General features: G+C 50.5%; 1 protein-coding gene across 2 annotated transcripts in view; it reads right to left on the reverse strand.

The window, feature by feature from the left end:
• Positions 1-10,286, reverse strand: part of ABTB3 (ankyrin repeat and BTB domain containing 3) — a 298,989-nt gene extending 288,703 nt beyond the window's left edge. For both annotated transcript variants that reach the window (XM_057741445.1, XM_057741444.1), the window contains exon 1: positions 8,656-10,286. In XM_057741445.1, the coding sequence (XP_057597428.1) occupies positions 8,656-9,787 (1,132 nt within the window). In that variant the 5' untranslated portion in view covers positions 9,788-10,286. The remainder of the gene's footprint in view (positions 1-8,655) is intronic.
• Between the last annotated feature and the right edge of the window lie 616 nt (positions 10,287-10,902).

Consider the following 10,902-nt stretch of genomic DNA (forward strand, 5'->3'; position numbering starts at 1 on the left):
ACCCAGCTGGACAGGGTATGGACAGAGCTGTCCCCTGGAGGCCACCCGCTGCTCCAGGGCCTCGGTTGAGGAGGCTACATGCAACATCACAGACAGCTGGACAGCAGCTCTCGGGGCAGCCAGGGAAGAGGAAGCCAGCAGGGGCTAAAAAAAGACCTGTGACCACATATTATACAAAGAAGGATCATCAGCCATGACCACAAGCACCAGGACAAGCCCCGCCTCCACTCCACACACCCCTCAGGCTGTGCTGGAGTCCCTCCGGGATCCTCTCAGAGGCTCCCTTGACCTGGATTTCACCACTGTGCCGTAGCTGTTCAGAGCACAGGCTCTGCAGCCCAAATTCCAACTCTACCCCTTAGTACCTATGGCATCTTGGACCAGTCACTGAATCTGTCTGAGCCTCAGTTTCCTCCCCAATAAAATGGGGATGAGAAACACCCACTTCACAAGAACAGTGTGAAGATTAAAAGTGTGAAGAAAAAAGCAGTGTGAAGATTAAATGAGTGTGAAAATTAAATGTGTGTGAAAGACCTGAGTACCCGGCTCAGCAACTGTTTGTTGCCCTGGTTGGATGAAATGCAGCGGGTAGCGGAGGGAGAGGAGACAGGTGCATAGTACAATTTGTCTAGAGCACCCACTCTCTTGGATTCATATTTTAACTGTGCCTGAGAGCAGGCAATTAATTAATCCATACAGCACCCCCTTTCCAGAACAGGATGATAATAAGAAGAATAACAAAGACAAAGGATAACAGTTGTTAAGTATGTACTGTGTATGAGACACTGGGAAAAACACTTTGTACCCACCATTTTATTATTTTAATATTACTTTGATCTTCATAAACCTTCCATAAGGCAGTCCAGAGCCAGACTGCCCAGGTTCAAATGTGACCCAAACACGTGTTAGCTATGTCACCTTAGGCAAATTCTTTAATTTCCTTCCTAATTAACTTCCTAATCTGTAAAGTGGGAATAATAATAGCACCTATATCATAAAGTTGTGGTGAGGATTAAATTAGTTCATACAGGATGGCAGAGATGTCTAGCACTCTACCAAAAATTGATGCCCCTCTAATAGTGTAGAATTGTGGCTGGGAGTGGCTACCCTGCCAGGGACCATAATTCCCAGCCCTTGATATCTAGTTGAGGCCATGTGACTAAACTGTGGTGTTTGGAATGTGGAAGCAATTAATATACCCACATCCAAGACTATCCTATAAAAACATCCCCAACTCCACACTGTTGCTCCCAATCAGGGAAGCTCCTGGGAGCCACGTGTTCCAGATGGCTGACCCTCCATCAGATTCCATGGAACAGAGCGCCTCCCTCCCCTGTCTTCAACTGGAATTAACATGAATGAGAAAACAACTTTTAGTGTGTTTAGCCACTAAGATGTTAGGGTTTATCTGATGCCACAGCTTGCATTACCCTAATAAAGAAATTGACAGTGTAAGTGGGGTGCTTACGTATGTGACATTGGCTTAGAAGTCAGATGGTGGGTTATAATGTTCGTGGCTGGAAAACTGGAGCCCTAGGTCATGCAGCAGTAAAATGTTTGGTTAAACTGTCACCTATGATAACTTAGAAGGCAGAACTCATGCCTACTGAGCCTATAAGCTCCAGAGAAAAAGGACTGAAAAATAATGGTAAGAGAGTTTGCTGTATGTTCCTGGCTGAGTTTAGCAAGGTATTAGGGAAAGAGGATCTCAGGCATGAATTAGTCAGTTTGCAAGTAAACTAGTCAAGGAACAGTGGAGACATGAAGAGGACAACTATTCATAGATCCCAAACAATAAGAGTAAAGATTGAGCAGACTTCTAAGTGAAATAAACATCAGATGAAGTGTATAAGCTTCCCCCCACCGAAGCCTGATGGCCTCAAGATAGCTGTCATTACATTGAGAGAGAAACAGAGGTATGGGGTTAAGAAAGCCAAGAAATAATCCAGGCTTGAGAATTAGGTCTAGGAAATAACCTTGGCTGCTGGCACACTAGATGTTCTAGATGAAAATCCTACTAAGTTGTTAAGAGAATTGCACTGGCAAATTCTATAAGCCTGGATTTTGAAAACCTTTTACTGTTAAAGCATTAAAACAATCCTTGGTCCCCTTAAAGTTCAAGGGCAGAAACTAGGTTACACAAGATTTAGAGCCTCAAGGAAGTCACATTCCTCAAGACCCACTTCAAGTGTGGCCAAGAAGAATAATGGACAAAGAAAATCCTCCCACAGGGCAGAGCCATAAGCATGGAGAACAACGAACCAGGAAATTGCTTCTAGAGAGCAGAATCAGGGCTTAAGCAAGGAACCTCACCCACTTTCAAGGCACCGTCACACAGCGTCTGCATGGCAAGATTTCATAACTACTAAGGGCCAGTGACTTCTGTGTGTCTTCCACTGCTGCCTTTTCCTAATGGGTTATCCTCCAATATGGTACATGGGCACAGAGGGGAAGACAGTGAGTCTCTTTTGGCTGCTGGGTCCCTGAACCATGAGGAGCCACATTCAATCCCATGGATAGGACAGGAGTTCACCCAACAATCCTCAACTTTAAGTTGGAAGCAGTAATTGTACAGAACATGAATATCCTCCCTTAGGGAAAGGGAAACATGTTTTGTGTGTAAGAAGCAGGATGAACACAGATATTGGGTGGCCAAGGGGCCAGTGACACATCTGGCCAATGATATATGGACATAGTGATGAAGGCTCCCTTCGGGCTTAGCCCATAACACCTTTCTTAAGATCCTCCACACTCTCCTTCTTCCTCTACCTACTGGCTGGATAAATGTCCAAGGAAGACCCTAAAGGCCATATGCTGAAGATAAAGAAAGCACTCTCTCCATCAGTCTTGGTACTTAAATGACCCTCCAGCCCCCTCCCACAACACTTCTCTCCCAATCAGACTTTAGCGAGTAAGAAATGACTTTCTATTGTGTTAATAAGCTCCTAAGATTTGGGGGTTGTCTTTTATAATAGCTAATGTAACTATAACAATTGTATTACACAGCACTCTTCGAACAGTGCCTGGCACATAATAAGCACCATACAAGTGTAGCTATTACTATTACGATACCCATTTTACAGACAGGGAAACTGCAAGTTATGGGTGTGTCTGACTCCAAAGTCAATTACCATTTTATATTTACCTCTCAGTAAATGATAATCAGACCCATTTTATAGGTAAGTTTGGTGTCTGGCTCAAGGTTACAAATAATAATAGACCCAGAAATAGAGGCCTTTCTTCTATTCAAAGGCTACTAGCCACCCCACCCGTGACCCCAGATCTCCAAGTTGGTCCCCCATTGTTTTATTTTGTTGTTATTTTTATGGTGTGTTTCAGGAAACACTCTACTTACAAATGCCCCAGCAATGAACTGGCAAATCTGAATAGAAAACCAAATAACCCTCCACTGACCCAAATTCCAAGTTTTAATTTACATTGAGCTGGTTAATTAAAAACGTGCTCTGTGAGCACAGACACTGACATGGCTGGCTGCTGAGATAGCTTCTGCAGTTCTCCGTAAAAAGGTGGTTTCTTCTGTGATGTTTTTGTCCAGCACAGCAATGCTGTACCATGGAACAGCACGACCAGCTTGGGGGATTTGGGGGATGATGGGGGCGGGCAGTAGCAGGAAAACTGCTGAGTAAGCATTTAGTCTATGGAGCAACAAAAAAGCAAAACACCTGAACACCAACTTACCCACCAAACCAGTGTTGGTGCAGCGAGGGCTCATGTTAATTAATGTTTATAAAATGATTGGGGATCGCAGAAATGAAAGAGACTATTCCAAATCCCCTTATTATTATTATTACCAGCCTGAATAATCTATTTTTTAAGGAAGCCATTATTATCGAGCGCCTACTATGTGACAGTTGTTTTCACATATCTGATCTGATTTAAACCTCTTAATCGCCCTATGTGGTAGGTTTGGGTTTTCTTCCTTTTTAATGTCTTTTTTTGTTTTATAATCCCCACTGTGCAGATAAGAAAAACAAATTCAGCAAAATTAACTCACTTGCTAGAAAGTGGCAGAGCCGAAATTTGAGGCTAGATCTTTCTAAGTGTAAAGCCCTTCTCCCTTTCATCACATCACACGGCCTCTTGCAGCCTTCCCTTCAAATTCTTTCTGCAGTTAAAATTTTATCCAAAGACGCCTATGGCTTTTCTTATGTCTCCTTTTCTTAAGTGTAATGTACAATACGGTTAAACACACATATCTTAAGTTTACAATGTAATTCATTTTGACAAATGCACATACCTCTGAACCCACACCCCTGTAGACAGAAGGGACGTTTCTATCACCCCAGAAAGTTCCCTGGTGTCCCTTCACTAAGGATGCCTTTTTAAAAAAATATATAGACAATAAAATGAGCTACTTTCCTTTGACCAAACAACCTATTTGTGACCTTGGCACTGAGGCTGTGCCGATGAGGTTAATCTCTGAGATGGGTACACTGAATTATTTGATGTTGGGACTATCAGGAAGGAAGATTCAGTTAACATTCTGCACCCTGTTGGCTCCAACCACATTGAACACATGGATAAGACAGAGATAAGTGATATTATTATGCCTGAATTATCATAACTACCATCACCATTTTGACCCCTAAAGTGTGTCAGGTACCAGATTGTAACACTTATACACATAATTTCATTTAATCCTCATAATTATTACCTCTACTTTGCAGCTGAGGAAACTGGGGCTCAGAGAGGTTATGTAACATACCTAAGAACACACAGCTAGAAAAATGTAGGCCTTGAAATTCAAATCCAGGAGATCTGATTTCAGAGATCTTTACAGATGTTGATGGGTAAATTTTATATTTCAAAGATTTAATGGGCCAATTATACTCATTCAACAAGCAGTACTCAGGAACTACTAAGTGCTAGATGCTGTGCTAAGTGATACAGACAAAGATACAAAAATGATTAAGATACAGCCTTACACAGCAGGTGCCACAGTGTAATGGGGAGTCACTTAAAGAAAGGTCAGAGTCAAGATTCCCAAGGGATGGGGAAAGGGCTCTGTAAGGTCTAGGTCTGCAGAGGAAGAGAGGGACTACATCAAGGAAGGCCTCATAGAGATGCCAGAAAGATTATTCTTGAGCCAAGTCTTTGAGGATGAGTGGGAACTGGTCAGCTCTGAAGGGGTTTACGGTAAAATGATTATAGCACAGACAATGGTGTGGTGAAGAACTTCTGACTGCTCCTTTTTCAGCTTCAGCAAAATCACTCAAACCAAATTTTAAATCCCCCACTGAAGTGCAACACTCACTGAGGTCTCTTAGCTATTACCCCACCTCTTCCAAACAGCTGAAAGTCAATGTAAGAAAAAAACCCTCTCTGAAGACGAAAACAGTCACCACAGAGTTCACGGCCTAAGCCCACACCTGTGATTCTTGAGGGCCATCAAGCCCTCACTTAGAGCCAATTATCTTTGGTCTTCTGCGTTGAGTCCCATGTGATCCATTCCCTGATTCCTCAGGTCTTACCAACAGCAAACTAGAAAGGTGGACAGGTGCAGAGACAGCAGTAAGAATGGGCAACCAAAGTAGAAAGACTTGAAAAGATGATTCAAGGAACTCAGAATTCAATCGTTTCTTTCAGGATATCATTGTACAATATCACACAATAGCTTGCTCAACTCAACAGGCATCTAATAAGCTCCAACTGTGTACCAGGCCCTCTCTTAGACTTGACAGGAGGATATAAAACCATGAAATCCAGTAGTGCCCAGTTCAGTTTGATAGGAACAAAAGGTGTATAAATTAGGATAGAAAGACTGTTAGGCTATGAAGGGCCTCTATTCTACTGTGTAGGTAATGAAGAGAAGGGAGGATGGCCTGAAGGCAGGGGACTCATCTCTCACTAAAGAGAAAGACATTTATGTTCCTTGTGCCTCAATCTCCTCCTCTGTATAATGGGGATAATAGTAGTGCCTTTTCAAGGGAATGTGGAAGATTAAATGGGTCAATATACAGAGTAGTGTTGGATGCATGTTAGCTGTTATTAGCTTGTACCTCAGTACCTGCTCAGTCCCTAGATTTAGTAACTGCTCAATAAATATTGATGAACAAATGAATTCATGAATGAATAAGTGATGCTACTAAGTTAAAGGGGGGAAAAGATTATGTAAGGCATGGGCTCCTTAATAAGGCTTGCAGATCAGAAAGAATGTCATGCAAATAGCTGAAGAAATAGCTTTGATGTTTAATGTATGTTTCAGATACCTAAGAAATTAATCGCTCATTTCTGACCTCTTCCTGCCACTTTTAACAAGCCCAAGGAAAAGAGATGAAGAGATCACAATGAAATTACAGTATATCTCATACTAAGAGATGGCTGAAGGGGCTCTGAAACCTAGGAGTTAAGCTCTGTGGTGTGGGAAATGCTGTAATGGCAGCAAACCCCAACCACCACACACTCACCCTGCCCCAAACCAGCTCTGTGGTCTTCTCCTTCCTCAAATTATACTCATTCCAGAAAGGATAAACACAAAAACTGTCTCTAAAAGATGTTGAAGATCATAAATGTAAAACCAATCTGAAAAAATACAGAGGCTATTAACAAAAACAGACAGAGCTACAAGAGGACCTGGGGGTGTATTACAGATCTAGGCCCTTATTTTACAGATGAGGAGACTGAGGCTCAGAGAAGGAAAGTCAGTTATGACCCAAAGTCATAACTTCAAGAGAATGGCCAAGACAGAGGTGAAGCAGGGCACCCAGATTCCCAAACTGGAGCCCAAAGGGGAATGCTCCTTCTCCCCAAAGGAAACACTTAGGAGTGGGAGGACCTTCCAGTCTGGACAGCAGGTAAGGGTCTGGGGTGGGGGGGGCAGTAGATTGTAATGGGGAGATAAGAACAGGAGTGTGGAGCACATGCACAGGGAAGAAAATTAAGCCTTTCTGCACTTTTTATGGGGGCAGGGTTTCAAACAAAGAACTATCCAGCCCAAAGCTCCTGGGTTTTGCAGGTGAAATGCACACAAAGACCAACGCCTTCTCCCAGGTGTTTCCATCTTATCAGGATTTCACGGGTGGAAGTGGGTGGACACGAGGAGCCTCACAGGTACCCTCCGTTTAGAGGTTTAGCCCTCGACTGGCAGCAGAGGGGGAAGGGCTCTGGCAAAGAGGCCAGGGGAGTCTTGGTGATCAACACGGAAGTCGCCATCCTGTCCCCACCACACAACAGCACACGTACACACACACACACACACACACACACACGCTTTGCTTCTCCCTTCCCCTCCCCCAACGATGACCAAAGCCAGGTGAGAGGATTGACGACTGGAGGTTCTATTCCCGAAGGGCTTCCGCTAGAGCGGCTTGCTTCTGCGCACACTCACAGGCACACTTGCATACACACGCACGGACGCGCGCACAGAGACTCTCACAAATACGCACACACTCCCATGCACACACTTGGCACCCCTAGAGGCCGGGCCGCGCCCGCTGCATCTCTGCTTCAGCCCCGGGGAAACGACAGGCAGCAACATGAATGAAATCTGCCCAGAAAGGCTGCATTTCAGCTCCAACCACGCAACCTCCAGCCAAACCGCTGAATATGTAACAAAGTTTTATTTCGCTTTTGGAGTCTCCAGTTACGCTTCTACCATTTCCTGTGGAAAATTGAAGCTTTGAAGTGTCTAGCTCCGGCTTTCACAGACAGGCAAGGCCCGCCGCCAGCTCGAGCTCTCGAAAACAAGCGCCCCCGGCCCCACCCCCTCCGCCGCCAGAACTGCAGGTTCAAAACCACCCAGCTCCAGCCTTCAAAACTGGGAGTGCGGGAAGGAATGACAGAACCTGCTGGAAATGACCCCCCCCCCCCCCCGGAACTGACAATCCCTCCAGAACCCCGCCCCACTCCCATCCGGACCGGGTCCCTAGTGGCGCTCCATAAGCCAAGTGGCAGCTGCAGCTCCCAGCCAACCCGCAGCCCAAGAGCTGGGAGGTCGGAATGTGCGGGGTTGTCCACTGCGCAGCTCCCACCAGCAGTGAGCTCTTGCCCTCAAAAACTGCCCCGGAAAAAACTTGGGACCTAGAAGTCTTCCCGCTCCACCCTCTCATTACACACACCTCTCCCCGACTGTTTCTAGGCCGAGCGAGCGCTCAAACATTCTGCCTTTACGGCCGCGGGGCCTCTCCTTCGCCCGCGCGCCAACGGTGTCCCCGAAGGCGCGGGGAAGTACGCGAACTGGGCGGCGGAGGGAGGAATGCGCCCGCTCCCGAGTTCCAGGGAGCCAAACTCCTGCGCCCGGCTATTCGTCATCTTCAAGGTCAAAACACACACACACACACAGAGCTCTCGCACAAATACGTGCTAGGCGCAAAGGAGCGCAAACCTGTCCCCGCACAAGTGGTGCTTGGGTTCTTCCCACCGCCTGCAGGAGGCAGCCGCTGCCCAGCCCCGAACTGGGGCGGAACCTGCCTGGCCTTCTTCGACTTGGGACCCTACCAGCGGCGTAAAGTACGCGGATCTCGAAAGCAGGAGGGACCAGGGGGGTTTCTGGCCGCCTCCAGGTCGGCGGTGCCCTCGTGAGGCTTGAGACGGCAGTGGGCGGCCGGAAGGACGCGGGAGGGGGCCGAGGGGCAAACTTAGGACGCGAGTTGGCCGGGTTGCGTGGGAGGGGGCAGCACCCGCGCGGCCACTTACCGCTGGCGTTCTTCCCGCAGATGAGGTGCTGGTACGGCTGCAGCAGCCCCCAGATCTCGGAGTCGTTGTTGACCGTGTGCTCCAGCGTCTCCACAGTGAACCTGGGCGCTTCGTGGAGCGCGTGGTGGTGGTGATGGTGGTGGTTGGCGACGGCTGCCGGTGGGGCTGCGGCGGAGGCGGCCGGCGGGGCGCAACAGCCGCTGCCCCCGCTGGCGCTGCTGGCTGCGCTGCAGGCGCCGCCGCTCGCCGCTCCCCCTCCGGGCGTCTCCCGCTCCTTCTCCGCCGCGGGGGCTGCTCCGGGGCCGGATCCCTGGCCTGGGCCGGAGCTGGAGCCCAGGGCCGGGCCGCTGCAGCTTCTGGGCAGCCCGGAGGCCACGACCCGTGCGTAGATGTCCCGGAAGAGGCTCTCCATGCAGGCCGTCAGGTAGATGGCTGCATGCTCGTGGATGCGCAGCGCCACGCGGCTGTCCACCATCCAGCGGTACACGCGGCCCACGGAAAAGGTGAGGCCGCAGCGCGCCGATTTGCCGCGGCCCAGGCGGTCGCCACCGGCACTGCTCATATTGTAGAGGGACAGCGCGGCCAGCGCGGCCGCCGTGCAGTGCGCCGCCAGGCCCCAGGACAGCACGATCTCCATGGCGCTCTGGATCTCGTACTTGGTGCACTTAGCGAAGCGCAGGCTCAGGCGCTGCGCCTCTTTGGCGATGCGTACCAGCGCCCGGCTCACCAGCGTCGACAGCTTGGCCAGCGCGTCTTTGGGCAGGCCGCCGGGGGCCACCGGGCCTGCCCGGGGATCCCGTGAGCGCAGCAGCAGCGCCTCCAGCTCCTGGAGGGTCCAGGGGACCTCGTCGAGGTCCGGCAGCAGCCGCGAGCAGTGCTGGCCGGCGCAGTCCAGCCCCTCGGAGTCTTCCACCAGGGCAGTGTTGACAGTGTCAAAGCTGTTGTGCCGGCTGTGCATGGAGTCAGCTAGAGGCGGCCAGCAGCTCCCGCCATACGGGGACGCCGGGTGTGAGTCGGAACAGCACAGGGACAAGTTGGAGGAGCGCACCGAGTCCGCCGCGCCACCATAACCCGAGTCCAGCGTCAGATCCTCCAGCGTCCGCACCACGGGCTTCTTACCTCTTCTGGCCATCGCTGCGCCACTTCATGCTGCGGCCGCCGGGGAGCCGAGGGGAAGGAGTAGCGGGCGCCGGGGCGCGGGAAGAGCCGAGTCCGCGCCGCCTCGGCTCACTTTTCCACCAGCCACTACTACCAAGTGCTACTACTTTCGGATGCCTCCCAGAGCCGTCGCCGCTGGAATACACAGGGCAGACCGGGGAGTCATCTTCCAGAGTCCGGGCCGGAGCTGGGGCGCGCTGAGGAGCGAGCCGGACTGGGGGAGAGGCTCACGCCGTACTCGTCCCTTTCTTTCAAAATAAAATAAAAGTGTCGGACCCGCTCCCCACTGGGCCGGGCTGGGTGCAGAAGCCGTTGGGTGCCGGCCTCGGTGTTCGTAGGACGGAAGTCGACCCAGATGCCGCCGCGGCAGCAGCTCTGCCGGCAGCTGGCTCCTGGCTCTCGGCTCCCGGCTCCCGGCTCCCGGCCCTGAGTTCGCTCGGCGCTCGCCCGCCCAGCACTGAAGCGCAGCAGCTACGGCGGCGGCTGCAAACCCTACAGAACCCCACAAGCCCCGGGCAGCCTGCGGGGCGGGCGTATGTAAAGTAGGGCCGTCTGAGAGCCAATGGGATTGGAGGATGCTAATTACCTTTTTTTTAAGTATTCCTCTGCTACACGCAGCCCCGCCCCTCACACACACCCCCGGCCCGCAACCGGGGCTGCAGGAAACGGGGAGCCGGGGCCTGAGAATTGGGGGGCCTGTGGGAGGGTAGACACTGGGATGCTATCCCCCTGCTGCTGTCCCTGCCCTCAGGCTTCGGCTTTGATACCAGAACAGGAGGATGGTCGGTTGGGCAGGTGACCCACCCACCCACCCATCGAGTTGTGCTCCCCCAAGCGGTTCACAAAGTGTCTGCCTGCGGTCGCTTTCTGCCCCTACGTTTCGGATTTCACTTTCCATTTTCTTTCTCTGTACACAAAGCACGTTTTTTAAAATCCCTCTCCAGCCACCCCCCCCCCCCCGGGTCCCCAAACCAATGAATGCGGTCCTCTTTCAGCCCCACCTTGTCCCAGAGTGGAGGGTAGTGGAGGGAAATAAGAAACCAGGCGAGCAGAGGGATCAGGGCAATGGACATCACTGGAAGACTGAGT

The sequence above is a fragment of the Hippopotamus amphibius genome, chromosome 7, assembly GCF_030028045.1.
Source record: "Hippopotamus amphibius kiboko isolate mHipAmp2 chromosome 7, mHipAmp2.hap2, whole genome shotgun sequence".
In the NCBI taxonomy this organism is placed as follows: domain Eukaryota; kingdom Metazoa; phylum Chordata; class Mammalia; order Artiodactyla; family Hippopotamidae; genus Hippopotamus; species Hippopotamus amphibius.